The sequence below is a fragment of the Balaenoptera physalus genome, assembly GCF_965194825.1.
Source record: "Balaenoptera physalus genome assembly, chromosome: 17".
Lineage (NCBI taxonomy): Eukaryota > Metazoa > Chordata > Mammalia > Artiodactyla > Balaenopteridae > Balaenoptera > Balaenoptera physalus.
The window spans coordinates 53,377,623-53,401,627 of NC_138895.1; the positions used below are offsets into that span (position 1 = coordinate 53,377,623).

At 35.8% G+C, this 24,005-nt stretch overlaps 1 protein-coding gene across 4 annotated transcripts in view; it reads right to left on the reverse strand.

Annotated features, from left to right (window-relative positions):
• LRP12 (LDL receptor related protein 12) overlaps positions 1-24,005 on the reverse strand; it is an 82,834-nt gene that overhangs the window by 18,334 nt on the left and 40,495 nt on the right. For 2 of the 4 annotated variants that reach the window (XM_082434284.1, XM_082434286.1), the window contains one exon: positions 916-1,051. In XM_082434284.1, the coding sequence (XP_082290410.1) occupies positions 916-1,051 (136 nt within the window). Of the gene's footprint in view, positions 1-915; positions 1,073-18,182; positions 18,259-24,005 lie in introns of all 4 variants that reach the window. The other 2 variants (XM_082434285.1, XM_082434283.1) reach the window with 2 other exon arrangements.

The window sequence follows — 24,005 nt, forward strand, 5'->3', positions numbered from 1 at the left end:
AAGGTCTCTTCTAAATCTAAAATTCCATGATCCTTACCTATAAAAATGTAATTAATGAAAGAATGTCAAAGATGCCTTCGTGCTGTCTCTGTGACAGGAATGGCATTCTTAACTGTGTTATGGTTCTTTGTTTAGGTACACTATTTGTTTTTCTCCCCTTCAGGCAAATTTTTTTTTTTTTCCTGATAGCTTTTATATAATTTCCTTAAGCAAGCAATATCTAGTTCCACTGAATGTTTCCTCCTTAACGTCTTACTCCCACAGTTTTTCTCTGCAATTTTAAATGTCTGTAAATGAATCTTAATTTTCCTGATTTATATCATATTTATTCTTAGGACCTTAAACTTATGGTTATTTCCCCTAGGAATATCTTTCATTTTGTATTCTTAACAAATGTTCTATTGTCTCAGTGCTATGAAAGAAAGAGATTTTTCTAGACACAGTATTTATCCATCATCAGCGTATTTTAAGTTTTATACACAGACATAGCCTACAATCATGCTTTAACTCATTACGGTAGAGGACTCTACTAACAAGACCAAGATTATGGGTTAGATCTCCAAGTGGATTACTGAGTCCTGTTTATTGGTCTCACGGCCAAAGATTACACTGTTGATCCTAATAAGCTGTTTTGCAAATGTGTACCTTTTGTTAAAGAACTGCCTAGAAGAATACGGATGGCTCAGTGCAAATTCATTACCGCCATTAGAAAATATTCAAAACACATGCCCTAATAAGAGAGGAAGAACGGGTTGCTATTCCTACCCTCAAGATGGTACTGATAAATATAATTCACTATATTTTCTGAAAACTCATCTTTTTATATTACTGCATGTTGAGCAATGATACTTGGAAACTGAACTTATACTTTGTAATAAAATATCATACAATAATACAGGAAGGTATCAGAATTACCTTATAGTAATAATTTCCCCTGGGTTTGCCCTTATGAACCAGCTACAGTTGATTCTGGCAGGATATTCAGAAGGCCAGCCTGGGCTCGTGATTATACCACTTGGTACTCGAATTTGTTCTGGAGTTTCTCCACAAGCTGGAAGATAGTCAAAGCAATCTTAGCTAATTATTATACTTTAAAACAAAGCATTAAGTAAAGCAGTATTTATTTAAAAATAAAAAACTTCAGACATCAAATCATATACAATAAAATATGGTATTGCCGACCTTAAAAAGCTTTTATTATTCTAATGAAATCATTTTATTTTCTTCCCTTTTAGTCAAAGTATCTTATTCTAATTAAATACAACGTTTTAGGGAGGTGTGGAAGTTTTCAAATTGGATCCCTGAATAACATTAAAATTGTTAAGATTGCTAGCTTTGGCCATGGAGATCAGTTGATCCATCTATCTTTTTTCAAAATTCACTTTTAAATTTATTTTATTATAAACTACCTAAAGTTCAACTTTACTGAACTACTTTTTGGACACTTTAAATTTAAAAAAATCAGATAAATAGTCTTCTGAACAAAATAATTAAAGGAAAGCACATATAAACGTAACAGTAAGATGCTGGGTTGTTAAGAAGTTAGTGGATGATTGGATAAAGACAGCAAAACATTACTTCAGAATTACTTCAAAGCAGTTCTTTAATTCATTCCATGAATACTTCGGAACTTTATTACAGGGTCATAAATGATTCCTAAATTATTTTAAAAATAAAGGCTTGAAATAGTCAGTGATTAAAGTAGCATGATGTGGTTAGATATCTAAATATTTTAGAATAGAGAATAAATTCAAACTACTACCAACACTTTCCCTGTATTATTCTCCTTTCATTATCTTGAACTCTCACAGTTCACATTTTACCAATCTAGAATTCAGCTGATAATCTGACAATTTATTCTCCCTTAATTTATAAAAGAGTCACTGGTTACAAGAAAATGCAATGAATGTTTAAACCTTCAGGAAAATGTAAAATCTTGGAACCTCTTATCTGATACAATTTTGACAAACTGGATTAGCTTATTTTTAAAGTAAGAGCGGATTAGAAGGAGCAAATTAGAAGTGGGGAGAGCAGCTGCCAAAATGACCATTGTGTGTGTGTGTCTGTGTGTGTGTAATAGAGGTTACAGTCTGCTCAACTTAGGGTAATTATGCTAGGAAGTAATTTTACAAAGTTTGTATCCATAATGATCAAAATAAAAGCAAGCTATATGGCTCAAAGAGTCAATACTTATTTCTATAGAATTACCCATTCCCTGAAAAAAACATGCAATCGAGGTTTTAAACCTCTGCAGGTTCATGCCTAAAATGCGTCTAGTCTGGAATTAGGGTATACCGCCAAAGGAATCTTGATTTTAATCACTTTTCAAACACAGAGATTCATGGCATAAAACACAAGGATATAATATATCAAGAGCCTAGCATACATCTTATTGCCCACACACAAAGCTTCCAATTTTTTTTTCGTTAAATTTCATTAAGAGTAAAATTTCCCTTACAAAACAGTGTAATTTGATACTTTAGGAAAAGACTAAATTTATCCAAATGTGATTCTATTTTGGGTTTATTAACACTGAAGTGCCAGAGTTTTGCTTCCAACCTTGTTCTAATGAGTTATTATCACAATAATTAATGAAAAGATGCCCTAAATCATTTATAAGACCTTTTTTCTTTCTTTACCTCCTCTTGCCAAAGCATTTTGTAGCAGTATACTGAACAAATTCTTAAGTTCATGAAGATACAAACATACAAATAAACTGGCAAAAACTATTATCATCTCTCCCCCAGGATGTAGAAAACTGTTCATTTTCATTAAAAGATTCATTTACATTAAAGAGAATAATACAATTTTGAGTTAAACTGTGTTTAACTTACAAGTATAACACTGTAAATGGCATATAAGTACTGAAATACTTATTAGCTGATCTAACAGCAGTGAGACACATCCAAAAACTGGGTAGGAATAATCTATGACAAAGCAAACAACTCTTAACCTTTAAATAAATGGAGATGGAGAGACTAATTATAGGGAAAAACTGGAAATAATTTTATTAGGTTTTGCTTAAAATTTTTTCCCCCAAACATCTGAGAAACCCATAGGTGGTGCTCTTATACCAAAGACTAAAGAAATGATGATCTGGTATGGATGCTCAAAAATACTGTTGTGAATACTTTATTTTCACACAATTGCCAAAGGATAAGACATACCACTCGTAAATAAGAGTGGTTATTTTAAGATTCAGTATTTTACGTTTCTAATTCACTTAGTACTTTTATAACATTATTTATAAATATTAATGATTCTCCCCAATCAAAAACAAAATTATTTTCTCTTAATGGGTTATGAATACGTATTTTGCTTAAATTTTGCAACAGGACTGAGTTTGGCATTTTGTTTTAGACCCAGCCAGTGGCTTTTTATCAACATTTTTATACATACAATATTAATACATTGGGCATGTAGATTAATATACTCTAGAAGAAGCATAACTTATTCCCTTTTATATATGAGAAAGAATAAATCCAAATGCTCAAACAGTGTGATAAACATTAGAAATCATAAAAAAATTCCCCCCCCCTTTGAGCTTAGAGTTTGCCTATATATACTGGTAGATTTGGAATCAGAAGACCTAGATGCCATCTGTTCTATCTGCCACTATTAGCTTTGCCACAGGATAAACTACTAAACCTTTTTAAGACTTGGTTTCCTCATGTGTTAAAATAAGGAGTTGCTGTTTGGATATCTCTAAGGTCTATTTCAGCCCTAAATTATGGCCCCCCTCATCATCATAATATATTTCCACTATATTTCTGATACTTATCAGGATGCATTGATACATTTTTTTCGTATTTCATCACTTTGCATTTTCTCTTTGACCCACTGAGATCACACTTCCAATTCTTACCTTTACCCCTTAAGAACTGTGTTAGCAAGCAAAGGCCATCATGGAGCTCACCACCAAATCAAATGTACCTTCACTCCCAATGGTACCTGATCTCCCCAGAGCATCTGACAGTGATTTTTTTCCTCTTGATACTGTACTACCTTGACTTTGCTGACATCACTCTTCTGGTTCTTCTAACTCAGACTATTCAGTGTTAGTTCTCTAGCACTAGATCCTTCTTCCTCAGCCAGCTCCTGATATATTGGTGTTCATGGTTCATGCCCAAGCCTTCTACTCTTCTCACTCTCTATGGAAGATCTCATTCACTCCTACATTTCCACTATGATCTATAGTTCATGAGTTTAAAAATCTTTAACCCAGAGATTTTGCATAATCAAGGGCCCACTGGACATTCCAACCTCAAATTCAACATGATCAGAACTGTGTGTTTCTCAAATCCTTCTCTTTATTCTATATTCTGAACTGTTATTATCTTAGGCATCATATTTGGCAAAAGGAATAGTCATTTCACCTAATTCAAGTAAAAAGGAAACTTACTTTAAGAATACCACAAGCAATCTCAAGGACTTTTTAAGCATAGGAAATAAAGCTCACAGCAACTAAAACTAGAAATCTCAAAGTCAGAACCTGAGGCTGCCTTCACCACCTCTTAAATCAAGGCTTGCTTTATTTCCTATACATCTGTCTCAATCTTCCAACTGGCTTTCTGAGTCCTCTATTTTTCCATTATTTCAGTATCTTATAATGATTTCCCATTCCCAACTTATAATAACACTTCAGCTTAAGTATCTACCATCAACTGTAATTTCACTGTTTTCTTATTTTGTTATATTTATACTATTATTCATTTCATATTATACCCTTTTACATAAAGGATTTGAGGTGACTTATTATTGCAATCAGTTTGATAATACTTAAGCATCCACTTCCTCAAAAAACTGCCTACCACATAGAGTGCTGCAAGAATTAAATACAATTATTTTGGTAAAGGAATTAGCACACTGCTTGGATTACGGCAAGTTGTTAATAAATAACGTCACAAGATATGCCAAATCAGATTGGTTGGCAGTAATGCCTGGAATGAGGTACTGAGGTGATTACTAAGGCAGTGTTCAGGCTAAATGGGAAAGAGGGCAGTAACTGTTCATTTAATATGTGCTGGGCACAATTACACTCTTGAAAGAATGGGAAATTATGCCACAATTAACTGGTTATCTGACATGGGTTGGGATACATACTCACAAAACATTGCTTTATGGAATGAATTTCTTTTTGCTCTAAAGAAAATTTTTATTTGGTTCTGCTAGCTTTAACCTCATCTTTCTAGATTTTGACTATACTCCACTTTAGGATGTACCAAACCTGACCTTCTCTTACCTCCGTTTATTCTAGCCCTATCTTCTCTACTGTTTACACATAGTTATTTTATCAATAGCTACTGTCTGGTTATTTCTTCAATAGAGTTAGTTTATATGTAATTGGCAAATAGAGGAATCTTGTCACTATAATGCAAAGTTGTGAAAGATCTTATTCCCAGCATATTAATGACTTGAAGTAACCAGGGGCAGGAGAAAACCCCTACAGAAGCACCTTCCTTTACTGCAAGAAGTGGTTACTTTTACTGGTTTCAAGAATTACTTGACTTTCCTTTATATTAAGCTATCTTGGGAGGCTGCAAGTATAGACAGAGATGTTAACACCTTTCCCCACTATCAAAATAAAATAAAACAAAACACCTTAATTGGTGAAGGGTATCTCCGAATTATGTTTTTAGTTTTGATTAAACTGGTCTCCACTAGAAGCAAATATCTTCACGGAGGAAGTATGAACTCCAGAGTACATGGCTGCAAAGTACGGACTGGGTCTAGGTGTAAACGTCAGAAGATATCTGTGCTGCCATTTGGATCGATATTTTACTTGGTAGGGCTAAACTTAAAAAGTTATACAGCTGGAAGCAATCTGTACCAACACTACCTTTCTCATAAGCCCTGTTAGTTTAGTGTTCACTTTTGCAGAATGTGAGATTTTCCAGGAACACACACATGGCATTATGGCAGGAATGACTGTATTTTAGTCTTTGCTCATTTTGCTTCCTTAATATATCTCTTAATAACCAGTATCAACTTTTTGTTCTCAGAACACAAATATCTACCAAAAAAAAAACTATTTAATTTACTTTAGTCAGTATCTTTCGATATAAACAAATGCTCATGTATTTTGGATGATGATGATGATATGTAACTCTACTTTTGATAAATTTCCCATAACTCCAGAAACAGAAGCTCCCAAATTAAAAGGGTTCTAAACATTCATTCAAAAAAGGCAGCAACAACAACAACAACAAAAAAGTAGCAACTTTCAACTTGGATAGAGACTTCTTTACAGGAGAATGCAGTGATTAGGTTACCTGATTAGTCCCCAAAAGCCTATTTCATTTGTAGTGAATCTAGTGTACAGGATATTTGGAATGAAAAATAAAAGAAAATGGCATTATTACAATGCTACTGGTTAAAATGCACTAAAAGGCTAAACTAAATATATACAGTTTTAAATTTATCATGTATGTCCTCAATTAAGAAAAGGAGAATTAACTGAAGAATAAATAGGTAGAGATTCTCTGATGGAGTTCTTAATGAGATTTTGATAATTTCCGGGTTTAAAACACAAAGATCTCACTGTATAGTTTAGAAAACAGGACAAAACTGATTGAGAAACACTCAAGACTTCATGTTTATTCTGATACTAGTTCAGTAATCCCACAGAAAAGCAAATAACTATGGTTTTAAAACTAGATTAGTACACCATACCTATTATCTTTAAAGCAACCATTTAAAAAATATAAACTGTTCAAACAACCTCTAGTTTAGAGGCCACATGGGAGAGAAGAGGGTAACTTCAAAGTAACGTCAAACTGCCCTTCAATTTGAGATTTCATGGTTTTTAAAGCTTGAAAAAAAGAGGCATGCAAGGAAATTTATGGTTAGAAATGAGCTACTTTTAAAAGAAAAAGTACAATTTCCTGTTCCACAGATGAAGAATTGGATTTCTTTTCAAAACTGACAAGGGTTGTTGGCATTTTATGACTAGAAGCGACCTGCAGTCTTTGTGCCTTTGGTTTTAACAAACCACAAAACTGAAATATAAGTAAAAATCAGCTATGTTTACTGACCACCTTAAGTACATAAGATACAATGCGAAAAGCACAAAAGAGGAGCTTGAAGAAAATTTATGCTCTCATAGGCATTGAAGTTTTGTAAAAATGATTTATACTTATTAACTGAATCCAAGAAACATATAAAATATAAACAGTTATGAAAGCATACAAGACAATATGATCCTAAATGATATAATGCATAAAGTAATTTAAAGCAATGTATCATAGGGCATGGGGTATTATTAAACAGAAAAAAAAAAAGGCCTACATTTGGGCCTGCATTATGTAAGTCAAGTTTACTCGACTATTAACATAGTATTTCTTTCATTGAAAAGAAGTAAAAAGAGCACATTCCAAATTAGAAGAACTTAATGACTCAATTCTATAGATACTAGTTAAGGCAAGATAGGCTACTGCTAAAAGAAGTGATATGATACAAATATTCTGTAAAGGTTACTTTGCTGTACTGTAACCTGTGGGAAGGGAAACTGGTGAGGCAAAGAGATCAGCTAAGAAGCAAATACAGAAGATCTTCTACTTGTAAAATTTTACTTTATGAAAGTTTCAGTATGAAACAAAAGCACGCTCACCCTGTTCACAGTGAAGGACAGCATTTATAGTCAACAGTGGTCACTATCATTTGGCCATCTCGTTTTTCAGAGTATAGAGTTTTATAAATACTAACTCCATTTTGGCTGTTAAATACAAAAGCAATTCCACATGTTGAAAATACGAATAAGAAGGGTTTGATTCCAACGGAAATAAACGACATTAATAAAATACCATCTTCAAAATAAAAAATTAGTAAGCACATGGTGACTGCTGAACAGCCATATGGGATGAGAGTATGAATGATTCTGAGGGTAATAAGTGAATCAAGCCATAAATGGAAAATGCTGTGCCTATGTAAGAAATAAAAGGCACCGAGACATGGGAAAATTAAAATGTATAGTTAGATGATTAGTATGGAAAGCAGATACCAACTGGCCCACTGTTAATTTAGGAGAAGGGCACCAGTTTGAAAACTTATGGCTAAGTATGGTGCACTGTGCTGAAGATGAGATTTTTGTTGCAAGTCAGAAGCTTATGGTTCACAAGTTCAAGGCCCATGAGTATACTCAAAGTGAGGCACGTGTGGTCAGGTCTGTGGGTCCCATGGCTGATGATAATGTTACTGCCTACCAGGTACTTCCTTTTCTTGTGTCTTTTCGCATTTAATTCTTACTATTATTAGTCCTATTTAACCAATGAGGAAAAAACGGAGGCACAGAGAAGTTAAGTTATTTTCCTAAGGTCAGAAAAAGTAAGTGTCACAGTTGGGATTGGAACCCATGCAGTAGGCTTCAGAACTGCACTCTTAACCACTAAGACACACTACTGCCCACTAGGGAGCTCCCTATGACACCTGGAATAATTATCAGGGGGTGGGTGGAAAGCTGCCTCCATAGAATTTCAATAAAGATAAAAACGGTCTGTTTTGGTAAAAAATGTCTTGGTCCTATATTAATGTGGAGAGAAAAGGTATAGGATCAATGATAACACAGAGAAAGAGGGTATACTTAGATTTAAAGCTTATAAAGACTGATTCCTATTTGCTACAAATCTATATGGGGCCTGCAGGCAGGAGGAAACTGCTCCTTAGTCTCTTTGGAATTAAAAAAATGACTTTGTAAACAGGATTCTAGAACTTCCTTTAATAATAAAACACACATATATATATACATTAACTATAGGTTAGCTGATTAGGGAATGGGGCAGAATAGAAGCAATAAGGGTATGCAGTGAATGCTGAGGGAGCTATTTCAAAGGAAAGAGAAACAGAGAAGAGGAAAGTAGAGAAGGCTGGGTGATTAGTGAAAAGGGGTTGTGTTCTTAAAGATGCTTAATACTGGACAGATGGGTCAGAGTTTACAAAGCAAGCATACTTAGTATGAAGGCCATGGGTCACTGACAACACAGGGCAAGTACCAAGTGAGTATCAGAATCTGCAAGATGAATGATGTGGAAGTACAAGAGTGGTCCTTTGGCCGGTTGTGCCCCGTATGACACAGCTCAGCCCTGCCACTCAACAGGGAACCAAAGAAGTCCTGGCCAGGAAGAAACTCCTTCAGTTTGAAAATCCCCTTCTTGCAACTTGACTGGGTTTGTTGCTCACACTTAGCATCTTGATTTCTTTGACCCTTGTTGTCCAGACTCCTTTAATACCTGAGCTGTCACAATGGAAATGTCAGAACAGTCAACACACTAAGGATGGACTGAGCCGGAAGGAGACAGAGGTTGGACGTGATACTATCCCTGAGAATTACTCCAAATTTCATTCTAACTTTTTCAAGAAGTCAGCAAACTGAACTTTTCTTTTTAGGGAAATAAGTAGTAGCACTCTAACAGCAATATTTACTAGTCTACGATGAGAAAGCTTTTAATTATCATTTAAAAGGTAAGAATCAGGGCGCACCTTCAAGATGGTGGAGGAGTAAGACGTGGAGATCACCTTCCTCCCCACAAACACATCAAAACTACATCTACATGTGGAACAACTCCTACTGAAACCTACTGAACGCTGGCAGAAGACCTCAGACTTCCCAAAAGGCAAGAAACTCCCCACATACCTGGGTAGGGCAAAAGAAAAAAGGAAAAAGAGAGACAAAAGAATAGGGAGGGGACCTGAACCTCTGGGAGGGAGCTGTGAAGGAGGAAAAGTTTCCACACACTAGGAAGGCCCTTCACTGGTGGAGACGGGGGGTAGCGGGGGGGAAGCTTTGGAGCCACAGAGGAGAGCGCAGCAACAGGGGTGCAGAGGGCAAAGTGGAGAGATTCCCGCACAGAGGATGGCTGCCGACCAGCACTCTCCAGCTCGAGAGGCTTGTCTGCTCACCCGCTGGGATGGGTGGGGGCTGGGAGCTGAGGCTCGGGCTTCGGAGGTCGGACCCCAGGGAGAGAACTGGGGTTGGCGGCGTGAACACAGCCTGAAGGGAGCTAGTGTGCCACAGCTAGCCGGGAGGGAGTCCGGGAAAAAGTCTGGACCTGCCTAAGAGGCAAGAAACCATTGTTTTGGGGTGCGCAAAGAGAGGGGATTCAGAGCACCGCCTAAACGAGCTCCAGACACGGGCGTGAGCCACAGCTATCATCGTGGACCCCAGAGATGGGCATGAGATGGTAAGGCTGCTGCTGCGGCCACCAAGAAGCCTGTGTGCAAGCACAGGTCACTAGCCACACCTCCCCTCCCAGGAGCCTGTGCAGCCCGCCACTGCCAGGGTCCCGTGATCCTGGAACAACTTCCCCGGGAGAACAAACGGCACTCAGGCTGTTGCAACGTCACCTTTGCCGCCGCAGGCTCGCCCCGCATTCCGCACCCCTTCCTCCCCCCCGGCCTGAGTGAGCCAGAGCCCCCGAATCAGCTGCTCCTTTAACCCCATCCTGTCTGAGCGAAGAACAGACACCCTCAGGTGACCTACATGCAGAGGCGGGGCAAATCCAAAGCTGAACTCCAGGAGCTGTGCGAACAAAGAGAAAGGGAAATCTCTCCCAGCAGCCTCAGGAGCAGCGGATTAAATCACCACAGCCAACTTGATGTACCCTGCATCTGTGGAATACCTAAATAGACAATGAATCGTCCCAAAATTGAGGCGGTGGACTTTGGGAGCAACTGTAGACTTGTGGTTTGCTTTCTGCATCTAATTTGTTTCTGGTTTTATGTTTATCTTAGTTTAGTATCTAGAGCTTATTATCATTGGTAGATGTGTTTATTGATTTGGTTGCTCTCTTCTTTTTAATTTTATATATATATATATATATATATATATATATATATATATATGTATTTTTCTTCCTTTTTCTCTTTTTCTGAGTGTGTATGTGTATACTTCTTTGTGTGATTTTCTCTGTATAGCTTTGCTTTTGCCATTTGTCCTAGGGTTCTGACTGTCTGTTTTTGTTTTTGTTTTTAGTATAGTTTTTAGTGCTTGTTATCACTGGTGGATTTGCTTTTGGTTTGGTTGCTCTCTCTTTTTTTTATTACTTTTTTATTTTTACTAATTTTTTTCGATTTTAATGACTTTATTTTATTCTTTCTCTTCCTCCCTCCCTCTCTCCCTCCCTCCCTCCTTCCCTCTTTCTTTCTTTCTTTCTTTCTTTCTTTCTTTCTTTCTTTCTTTCTTTCTTTCTTTTCTTTCTCTCTCTCTTTCTTTCTTTCTTTCTTTCTTTCTTTTTCTCCCTCTTCTTCTGAGCTGTGTAGCTGACAAGGTCTTGGTGCTCTGGCCGGGTATCAGGCCTGAGCCTCTGAGGTGGGAGAGCCGAGTTCAGGACATTGGTCCACCAGAGACCTCCCAGCCCCACGTAATATCAAATGGTGAAAGCTCTCCCAGAGATCTCTATCACAACGCTAAGACCTAGCTCCACTCAATGACCAGCAAGATACAGTGCTGGACACCCTATGCCAAACAACTAGCAAGACAGGAACACAAACCCACCCATTAGCAGAGAGGCTGCCTAAAATCATAATAAGGACACAGACACCCAAAAACACACCACCGGACGTGGACCTGCCCACCAGAAAGACAAGATCCAGCCTCATACACCAGAACACAGGCACCAGTCCCCTCCACCAGGAAGCCTACATAACCCACTGAACCAACCTTACCCACTGGGAGCAGACACCAAAAACAACAGGAATTACGAACTTGCAGCCTGTGAAACAGAGACCCCAAACACAATAAGTTAAGCAAAATGAGAAGTCAGAGAAATACACAGCAGATGAAGGAGCAAGGTAAAAACCGACTGGACCAAACAAATGAAGAGGAAATAGGTGGTCTACCTGAAAAAGAATTCAGAGTAATGATAGTAAAGATGATCCACAATCTTGGAAACAGAATGGAGAAAATACAAGAAACGTTTCACAAGGACCTAGAACTAAAGAGCAAACAAACAAGGATGAACAACACAATAAATGAAATTTAAAATTCTCTAGAAGGAATCAATAGCAGAAGAACTGAGGCAGAAGAACAGATAAGTGACCTGGAAGATAAAATAGTGGAAATAACTACCGCAGAGCAGAATAAAGAAAAAAGAATGAAAAGAATTGAGGACAATCTCAGAGACCTCTGGGACAACATTAAACGCACCAACATTTGAATTATAGGGGTCCCAGAAGAAGAAGAGAAAAAAAAAGGGACTGAGAAAATATTTGAAGAGATTATAGTTGAAAACTTCCCTAATACGGGAAAGGAAATAGTCAATCAACTCCAGGAAGAGCAGAGTCCCATACAGGATAAATCCAAAGAGAAACACACCAAGACACATATTAATCAAACTATAAAAAATTAAATACACAGAAAAAATATTAAAAACAGCAAGGGAAAGCAACAATTAACATAAAAGGGAATCCCCATAAGGTTAACAGCTGATCTTTCAGCAGAAACTCTGCAAGCCAGAGGGAGTGGCAGGACATATTTTAAAGTGATGAAAAGGAAAAACTTACAACCAAGATTACTCTACCCAGCAAGGATCTCATTCAGATTTGACGGAGAAATTAAAACCTTTACAGACAAGCAAAAGCTAAGAGAATTCAGCACCACCAAACCAGCTCTACAACAAATGCTAAAGGAACTTCTCTAGGCAGGAAGCACAAGAGGAGGAAAAAACTTACAATAACAAACCCAAAACAATTAAGAAAATGATAATGGGAACATACATATCGATAACTACCTTAAATGTAAATGGATTAAATGCTCCAACCAAAAGACACAGACTGGCTGAATGGATACAAATACAAGACCCGTACATATGCTGTCTACAAGAGACCCACTTCAGACCTAGGGACATATACGGACTGAAAGTGAGGGGATGGAAAAACATATTCCATGCAAATAGAAATCAAAAGAAAGTTGGAGTAGCAATTCTCATATCAGACAAAACAGACTTTAAAATAAAGACTATTACAAGAGACAAAGAAGGACACTACATAATGATCAAGGGATCAATCCAAGAAGAAGATATAACAATTGTAAATATTTATGCACCCAACAGAGGAGCACCTCAATACATAAGGCAAATGCTAACAGCCATAAAAGGGGAAATCAACAGTAACACAATCATAGTAGGGGAGTTTAACACCCCACTTTCACCAATGGACAGATCATCCAAAATGAAAATAAATAAGGACACACGAGCTTTAAATGATACATTAAACAAGATGGACTTAATTGATATTTATAGGACATTCCATCCAAAAACAGCAGATTACACTTTCTTCTCAAGTGCTCATGGAACATTCTCCAGGATAGATCATATCTTGGGTCACAAATCAAGCCTTGGTAAATTAAAGAAAACTGAAATCGTATCAAGTATCTTTTCTGACCACAACGTTATTAGATTAGATATCAATTACAGGAAAAAAACTAAAAAATACAAACACATGGAGGCTAAACAATACACTACTAAATAACCAAGAGATCACTGAAGAAATCAAAGAGGAAATCAAAAAATAGTAGAAACAAATGACAATGAAAACATGACAACCCCAAAACTAAGGGATGCAGCAAAAGCAGTTCTAAGAGGGAAGTTTATAGCAATACAATCCTACCTCAAGAAACAAGACACATCTCAAATAAACAACCTACTCTTACACTAAGAGCAATTAGAGAAAAAAGAATTAAAAAAACCCCAAAGTTAGCAGAAGGAAAGAAATCATAAAGATCAGATCAGAAATAAATGAAAAAGAAATGAAGGAAACGATAGCAAAGATCAATAAAACTAAAAGCTGGTTCTTTGAGAAGTTAAACAAAATTGATAACCCATTAGCCAGACTCATCAAGAAAAAAAGGGAGAAGACTCCAATCAATAGAATTAGAAATGAAAAAGGAGAAGTAACAACTTACAATGCAGAAATACAAAGGGTCATGTGAGATTACTACAAGCAACTCTATGCCAATAAAATGGACAACCTGGAAGAAATGGACAAATTCTTAGAAAAGCACAACCTTCCGAGACTGAACCAGGAAGAAATAGAAAATATAAACAGACCAATCACAAGCACTGAAACTGAAACTGGATTAAAAATCTTCCAACAGGGCTTCCCTGGTGGTGCAGTGGTTGAGAGTCTGCCTGCCAATGCGGGGGACACGGGTTCAAGCCCTGGTCTGGGAGGATCCCACATGCCACGGAGCAACTGGGCCTGTGAGCCACAATTACTGAGCCTGTGCGCCTGGAGCCTGTGCTCCGCAACAAGAGAGGCCACGATAGTGAGAGGCCCGCGCACCGCGATGAAGAGTGGCCCCCGCTTGCCGCAACTAGAGAAAGCCCTTGCACAGAAACGAAGACCCGACACAGCCATAAATAAAAAAAAAAAAAAAAAAAAAAGAACCGTGTGCTCTGACATATCTCAACATGGTTCCTTTAAAAAAAAAAAAAAAAAATCTTCCAACAAACAAAAGCCCAGGACCAGATGGCTTCACAGGCCAATTCTATCAAACATTTTGAGAAGAGCTAACACCTATCCTTCTCAAACTCTTCCAAAATATAGCAGAGGGGGGAACACTCCCAAACTCGTTCTATGAGGCCATCATCATCCTGATACCAAAACCAGAGAAAGATGCCACAAAAAAAGAAAGTACAGGCCAATATCACTGATGAACATAGACGCAAAAATCCTCAACAAAATACTAGCAAACAGAATTCAACAGCACATTAAAAGGATCATACACCATGATCAAGTAGGGTTTATCCCAGGAATGCAAGGATTCTTCAATATACGCAAATCAATCAATGTGATTAACCATGTTAACAAATTGAAGGAGAAAAACCATAACATCATCTCAAAAGATGCAGAAAAATCTTTTGACAATATTCAACACCCATTTATGGTAAAAACCCTCCAGAAAGTAGGCATAGAGGGAACTTACCTCAACATAATAAAGGCCATATACGACAAACCCACAGCCAGCATCATTCTCAATGGTGAAAAACTGAAACCATTTCCACTAAGACCAGGAACAAGACAACCAAAAGACACAGACTGGCTGCCCACTCTCACCACTATTATGCAACACAGTGGGCAAGACAAGGTTGCCCACTCTCACCACTATTATGCAACACAGTGTTGGAAGTTTTAGCCACAGCAATCAGAGAAGAAAAAGAAGTAAAAGGAATCCAAATCAGAAAAGAAGAAGTATAACTGTCACTGTTTGCAGATGACATGATACTACACATAGAGAACCCTAAAGATGCTACCAGAAAACTAGTAGATCTAATCAATGAATTTAGTAAAGTTGAAGGATACAAAATTAATGCACAGAAATCTCTTGCATTCCTATACACTAATGACGAAAAATCTGAAAGAGATATTAAGGAAACACTCCCATTTACCACTGTAACAAAAAGAATAAAATACCTAGGTATAAACATACCTAAGGAGACAAAATACCTGTACGCAGAAAACTATAAGACAGTGATAAAAGAAATTAAAGATGATACAAACAGATGGAGAGATCCATGTTCTTGGATTGGAAGAATCAACACTGTGAAAATCACTATACTACCCAAAACAATCTACAGATTCAATGCAATCCCTATCAAACTACCAATGGCATTTTTCATAGAACTAGAACAAAAAATTTCACATTTTGTATGGAAACACAAAAGACCCTGAAAGCCAAAGCAATCTTGAGAAAGAAAAACGGAGCTGGAGGAATCAGGCTCCCTGACTTCAGGCTATACTACAAAGCTATAGTAATCAAGACAGTATGGTACTGGCACAAAAACAGAAATATAGATCAATGGAACAGGATAGAAAGCCCAGAGATAAACCCACGCACATATGGTCACCTTATCTTTGATAAAGGAGGCAAGAAGATACAATGGAGAAAAGACAGCCTCTTCAATAAGTGGTGCTGGGAAAACTGGACAGCTACATGTAAAAGAATGAAATTAGAACACTCCCTAACACCATACACAAAAATAAACTCAAAATGGATTAAAGACCTAAATGTCAGGCCAGGCACTATAAAACTCTTAGAGGAAAACATAGGCAGAACACTCTATAACATAAATCACAGCAAGATCCTTTTTGACCCACCTCTTAGAGAAAGGGAAGTAAAAACAAAAATAAACAAATGGGACCTAATGAAACTTAAAAGCTTTTGCACAGCAAAGGAAAGCATAAAGGAGGCAAAAAGACAACCCTCAGAATGGGAGAAAATATTTGCAAACGAAGCAAGTGACAAAGGATTAATCTCCAAAATTTACAAGCAGCTCATGCAACTCAATATCAAAAAAACAAACAACCCAATCCAAAAATGGGGAGAAGACTTAAATAGACATTTCTCCAAAGAAGATATACAGATTGCCAACAAACACATGAAAGGATGCTCAACATCACTAATCATTAGAGAAATGCAAAGCAAAACCACAATGAGGTATCACCTCACACCAGTCAGAATGGCCATCATCAAAAAATCTACAAACAATAAATGCTGGAGAGAGGGTGGAGAAAAGGCAACCCTCTTGCACTGTTGGTGGGAATGTAAATTGATACTGTCACTATGGAGAACAGTATGGAGGTTCCTTAAAAAACTAAAAACAGAACTACCATAATACCCAGCAATCCCACTACTGGGCATATACCCTGAGAAAACCATAATTCAGAAAGAGTCATGTACCACAATGTTCATTGCAGCTCTATTTACAATAGCCAGGACATGCAAGCAACCTAAGTGTCCATCAACAGATGAATGGATAAAGAAGATGTGGCACATATATACAATGGAATATTGCTCAGCCATAAAAAGAAACAAAACTGAGTTATTTGTAGTGAGGTGGATGGACCTAGAGTCTGTCATACAGAGTGAAGTCAGAAAGAGAGAAACAAATACCGTATGCTAACACATATATATGAATCTAAAAAAAAAAAAAATGGTTCTGAGAACCTACCAGCAGGACAGGAATAAAGACGCAGACGTAGAGAATGGACTTGAGGACACAGGGAGAGGGAAGGGTAAGCTGGGACGAAGTGAGAGAGTGGCATGGACATATATACACTACCAAATGTAAAATAGGTAGCTAGTGGGAAGCAGCCGCATAGCACAGGGAGATCAGCTCGGTACTTTGTGACCACCTAGGGGTAGCATAGGGAGGGTGGGAGGGAGACACAAGAGGGAGGGGATATGGGGATATATGTATACATATAGCTGATTCACTTTGTTATACAGCAGAAATTAACACAACATTGTAAAGCAGTTATACTCCAATAAAGATGTTTAAAATAAATAAATAAAAGTTAAGAATCAGTGCAAGCAGAAAACTTTATATTAATTTATAACTCACACTCCGGAGACTCTTTCATTACTTTCAGACTTATTTCCAGAAATCATACATTTCTACGGCAAGCAGGATATCCTATATCCAGGAAATCCTATATCCAGAATGAATATTAAATGGATATTCATTCCTCTGTATTAGTACAGATACTTAAGAATGAACACAGCAATATCTTTATTCCTATTACTTTTAGTGATTTTTTTAAGGACCAAAATATTCACTTGGTCATCAACTCTATTCAAGGCAGGTAATTCCTTGCTTTCTTAAAGCTCACTAATGTCCAGAACAAACAAATAATAATCAGAGGCTACAAGGCAGTAAAATAATATATATTTTAAAAAGTCAAGATAGGTACAAAATATGGAAAAAGAGAGAAGGAAAAATAGAAAACACAGTTTTTTTAGTTCTAATAGGGTCACAGCACAATATGAATAAGATCAGAAGAGTACTCTTAATGGAACTAGCTAACTAGCTTTATCCTAAAATTTCTAAGGGCAAGAATAAGTTTGAATTTTGCTAGCAAAGCATAAGATAAAATGAATCCAGAAGATTCAACCTTTTATATCTTTTTTTAAAAGGGCAATTTTTTTCCTGGAAGAGCATAAAAACGATTGATATGTTACCTCCATTTTCTAAATTTAAGCACTCCAGGTGAATGAAATGCTAAGCAAACTACGAATTCTATTTCCTGAATGGGAAAAACTATTAATTCCTGAAGTTTACTGTGATTCTTGCTGGAAACATAGAAGAGGTAAGGCAGAATCAGCACATGAGCAAAGATAAATTGGCCTTGGAGTTCACAATTTTCTAAGTCATTTCTATCAGCCTTGATATAGTTTTTAGTATACTCACATCTTCTTCTGAGAGTGTTCCAATCTTGGTGTCTTCTGTCAAGAGTGATACCCAGAAACAAACCTAATATCAGACTCTGTTAGGGAGGAGTAAAGAACTATGATGGACTTTGTTCTGGATACTGTATTTCTATCACTGCAGCTTAAGATCAAATCACCCCCTATCTTGTATTGGTCTGTTAGTCAACTTGAAAACCAAAATCCAGTTTGCTTACCTGCTAAGTGACTGGCTTTTGCACAATAGATGCATAGTATCTTTAAATCCATGCCTTAGCAAAACTACAAAAACTTAACATGATCTCATACTGAAAAATTATTCTCAAAGTAAAAAAAAGGTTTATTCTCAAAGTTAAAGAATGGAAAAGAAAATGTCAAATGTTTGAATGCAACTTGTTTTTTACCTTCAATGGATCTGGCCCACTCACTTGAGCAGATAAACTTCACTTCTAACATCTAAGCAGCGCACACTTCTGTCACATTACAACCTGTTCTGTCTATGGTACTGGTACATTTAATGTTCTGCTGTTGAGTTTATTTATTGTTTATTATAGTAATATACAATTCTAAGATATAACAATCCTGCTATAAATATGTAATTGTTCAGTAAATATGTGACAACATATGAAATGTTATGACTATGTAAATGCTTCACATAAAATATATTATTGTATAATAAAATGTTATAAACAATATTTAATTATATAGCATATATTACATGTAAAAGTATATATAATATATAATATAATAAACATTTATAATATATAAACATTATAATACTATATACTATAGTACTATATAATACTACCATTACTTTCTTTTCTGAAACTTACAGGCAATGCTCTACTCCAAAAGCTGAAGTGTCTCAAAAATAAACTCTGAAGGCAGGCAATGCCTTTAAAAATTAATAGTTTCCTAAACTAATGTGTTGTTGGTTTTTAAAAAAACTGTACTCTGTCTTGTATTCTCCATTCACTTTCTTCATTTGAAGGACAGTTTCTTGGGTTCACACTAAGTTCTATTTTTATATTCTAAAATCCTAAAAACCCTAAAATATATAAGCTTTCTTTTTTTTCTCTCCGTTTGAAACATGGATAAAAGACACTGTATTGGTCAAAAGAATTGGTGAAATTCTTTTTCATAAGTTTAGCAAGAGGTCCAGGTATTTAACTGAATAATTGAAAATAACATTAAAATAACAGGAAAGGTACAAAGGGTCACTTGCACCTGCTGCTTTATTCATGCAACTTTTCTAAATTAAAAAAAAGCTGGAAACTGCTATCAAATAATTATAGTTTAAGCTTCATTTCCTTTCAGACTTTTTGTTTGGAAGATCTGAAAATTCTAGGATAATAAAAGTATTACCAGACTAGATGTTCTTCCACAGAAACTTCAAAATACCGTATTATTATTTAACTGTGGTTAAAACAAAAGCCATTTTACTACAGTGCTCCACACTTCTGTAAAATGTTGCTAAACAATCTGTAAGCAAACTATTGCAATTTAGAAAATAATATCTCCTACTTTAAAAGGTCACAACTAAATTATTAGTTTAAAAAGGCTTATAGGACCAGCAGTGTGCTAGGCCTTTGAGTACTAGAATAGGAACTATAAAATGAAAAAATACAAAAGCAAGAAAGGGTGATGATTTTGATGAAATAAAAATTCTGACAGAACATAGGAAGAACAACGCCTAACAACTACTATTTTCTATACTCTGCTAATTCAGTTAATATGAACAAGGATTACGAAAGAAACTTCCCAAGCAGATAACTCTCTTTCTCCACACTCAGAAGTTTCAGCCTTGCCTGACAAAAGATTTGAAGTCAAATGTAAAGTAGACTCAAGATAAGGCTAAGCTCAGGTAGAGCTTTTAGCTACAGATGTTATGAGGTACGAACATTTAGCAGCTGTATCACTGGTGAATTGGGAATAACGTGTTAAACTTCATACATAAAAACTTTCCAGTCGAGAAAGCACATGCCCCAACATCTGTTCCTACTAGCAACCAGAAAATCTTTTTTAAATTTCAGGGTAGTTTTTGCCTAACCATAAAAGAAAGCCAATCCTATTCTTTTATTCTTTGCAATGTCACAACTCCAGGCCATGAATCAAAAAGAGAAGTAAACAGTTACATTTCTGAACAGTTTGGGGAAAATAAAAGGTTGGGACTTTAATAGAAACATAGTAAGAAAAAAGTTACACCAGAAAAACATGATTATATGCAGTGTAAGTGCTCTCATACCTTGCAGATAGCTGTGTAGATCAGTACAATCCTTTTTGAAGGCAATCTGACAAAAGGTTTCTAGAGTCACTAAATTATTTATGACCTTTGATACAGTAATTCCAATTCTAGAAATCTATGCTAAAGAAATAATCTCAGAAATTAAAAAAGGGCTAAATATATATTAATATGTTCCTTGCAACATGATCCAGACTAGGGAGAACCCATTGGAAAAGAATCCACTGATATGTTTAAGAACATTACAATATAGCCACAGGATGGAAATTTTATACAGGCATTAAAATAACTATGAAAAAAATATATTCTATAAAATGTTAAATAGAAAAGGCAGGAGATAAAATTAGTTACAATCCAAATGCATATACAATTATCTTTAAGGTATGTACAGAAAAAGTACAAATGAAGTAAATTATAATATTATTAATTAGACCAAGAATGCAGGGTTAATGGGTGATTTTCATAATCTTTTTGCTCTTTTTCCAATTTTTCTAAACGTTTAATGAAACTTGTATAATGCATAAACAGAATTTGTGAAAACAAGTAAAAAACTGACTTGGAAGTAATCAAGAGTAATGAGGACATAAATTATATCTAGAATTACACTTTTTTAAAAAAATTGAAGTATAGTTGATTTACAATGTTGTGTTAATTTCAGGTATCCAGCAAAGCGATTCAGTTATACATGTGTATATATGTATATATCTATTCTTTTTCAGATTCTTTTCCATTATAGGTTATTACATCTAGAATTATTCGGACTCAAATAAATATAGATTATAGAGTAAAATTCAAGTAATTCAAGTAAAATTAAAGTGGATACATATTAAAAATCAAATATATTTGTTCAATGTGTATAAATCAATCTGATCTAAAAAAATGTTTCATTCTATGTAGTAGATGAGCAATACATTAGCTATTTTACAAATTTAGACATTTAACAAAGAACATGAGGCATTTAATTTAGACATTTTTTAAAAGAACATTAAAATAGCCTTTCTATTGTCTCATATATACAATTATATTACTTGCAGTTTCTATGATATAATTTCATAATGATTTTCACATATTATTAGATTTACAAAAATACCATTTGTCTTTTCTCCTTTCTCTATTTTATAAATGAAAGCAGATTTAAAATTCCAAACCATGAAAAGTTCTAAAGAAAAAAATATATAAAAAAGAATACTTTATCCAATCATTCTTTTCCATTATACAACCACTAGATGTATACTTTTTGATAATTTACATTGTCTTATGACAATTCCTATAGCATAAGGACCAGCAAAAGGACAAAAACATATCTCTAAGCAAAGATTTGAGGAGGAGGAAGATGAAAATGACTAGAACGTTAGAAGTAGAAACAAATTACCCTAAGCATAAGAACCCAAACTATATTATCAAGCAAAAATTGTTAATTCCCATAAAAATTATATGAATAAACAAAACTAAGTACTTAGTACTACTCACAATTAAATAAAGTAAGAAAAATACTAAGTCATTTACTACACACCAGACATTGTAACGAGGTCTTTTAAATAAATTCATGATCTAACTTAACGTGGTCATTATTTACCATAGGATTTACTACATTAAGGCCACATTACAGGGGCGTTTTTCACACGTCTACTTTCTCCATTAAATGGTAAGTTGCTGTGGCAGTACTATTTTACTTACTGCTAACTCCCACCCTTCTTGGCACAAGGTACACATCAGGTGTTTAATACATGCTGAATGAATTTAATTCGCTACAGATAGGGTGGCTCTACCTCCCAAACTGTCCAGGACAGTTCTGGTTTTGCCTGTGGTATCAGCATTATTAAAAACAGTATACCCTTTTGCTTTCAAAGTGTCCTGATTTGGACCACAAATTACCTGAAAACACTACTGCACGTAAGTTAAAATTCTTTCTAAAATGTCATTAAAATTTCCAGAATGCAAAGAATGAATGAGCTAAGGCACTGAGCACTGTCAAATAAAGTAGCAGAGGCGAAAAGAGCAGGTGAGGAGCGGAAGCAGGCAGCACTCCAGAGCACTGAGCCACCTCACCACTTCTGCTGCTTGCTGGTCTCAAGAGAAAGCAAGTCCTGCATTTAGAGATTCTTCCGAAAGCTAATTTTCCATTTATACCAGCACTGAAAGGGCTCTCATTGCAACTGGGGATGCAAGGAATTCAGAAGGCTTATACTATATCAAGCATTACACCTTCTACAGTTCCATATTCACTAAATAAAGAAAAATTGCAATGAATCTGTATATCCAAAAGCACCTTTTGAGAGAGCATTCATTTATATTTTTAATGGTACGACTGGAATAGATTTCATGTTATTCTTCTCTTTCCATAGAAGAAAGATTTTATAAGACCAACCTTCAGAAAAACAACAAGACATAAATAAGATTTAACTGAGCTCTGAAATTAAGTAATTTATTGATACATAAATACATTTAATTAAAACACTCATTTTGTTACCAGCTGAACTGTGTTAATTCAGAATATTTTCAAATATCTAATTCATATTATGAAATGATGCATGGTGAAAAAAAAAACCCATTTAAAGGGCAAGAAAGGCCACTGGATTTTTGTAAAACAGAGAACAAAATGTTCACTGATATGGTTTCAGATCCCACTTGCAACTAACCTTTAAGAAACCACCACTTGTTGAGCTTTGGTATAGTATCAAAGAAGAGTATTCACAATTATCTGAAAAAGGCTATGGAAATACTCCTCTCTTTTCAAATTACACAACCATGTGAGGCTGGATTCTCTTCATATTGTCAAACAAAGCAATATGTTACAAAAGGCTGAGTGTAGAAACAGATGTGAGAATTCAGGTATCTCCTTTTAAGCCAATCTTTAAAAAGTTTGCAAAATTATAAAACAATACCATTCTTCTTATTGATGTTTTTGTTTTGGAAAATACATTTTTAATAAAATTATGTTATTGATGTAAGCATGCAATAGACATTACTTTCATTAGCAAATGAATTAAGAAGTTTTTAAACAACTTCTCAGTTTTAATTTCTAATACAGTAAATATCAGTAACTATAACCTACATAAACAAAAACTCTTTGAAGTCCTTGTTAGGGGTTGAATTGTGTCCTCCCCACACTCATTTGTTGAAGGCCTAACCCTCAATGTGACTGTATTTGGAAGCTAGGGACTTTAAGGAGGTAACTCATAAGGATGGGGCCCTACTCCTGTAGGACTGGGGTCCTTATAAGAAGAGGAAGAGACACCAGAGACCTCTCTCTGAGGGCACACAGAGGAAAGGTCATGTGAGGACACAGCGAGAAGGCACCATCTGCGAGTCAGGAAGAAAGGTCTTCAGACCAGAAACCAACCCCACCAGCGCCTTGACCTTGGACTTCTAGCCTCTAGAACTGTGAGGAAATAAATATCTATTATTTAAGCCACTCAGACTTTGGTGTTTTGTTATGGCAGCCTGAGCAGTCCCTGATATTGCTAAAAGCTTAAAAGGGGTCCTGAGAACAAAAATCTGAAAATCACTGAATTAGACAGTAACTATTCGGCTGTGTAAATTAAATGTTTCTACACAATTTCTTACTTCATAATTACAACTTGG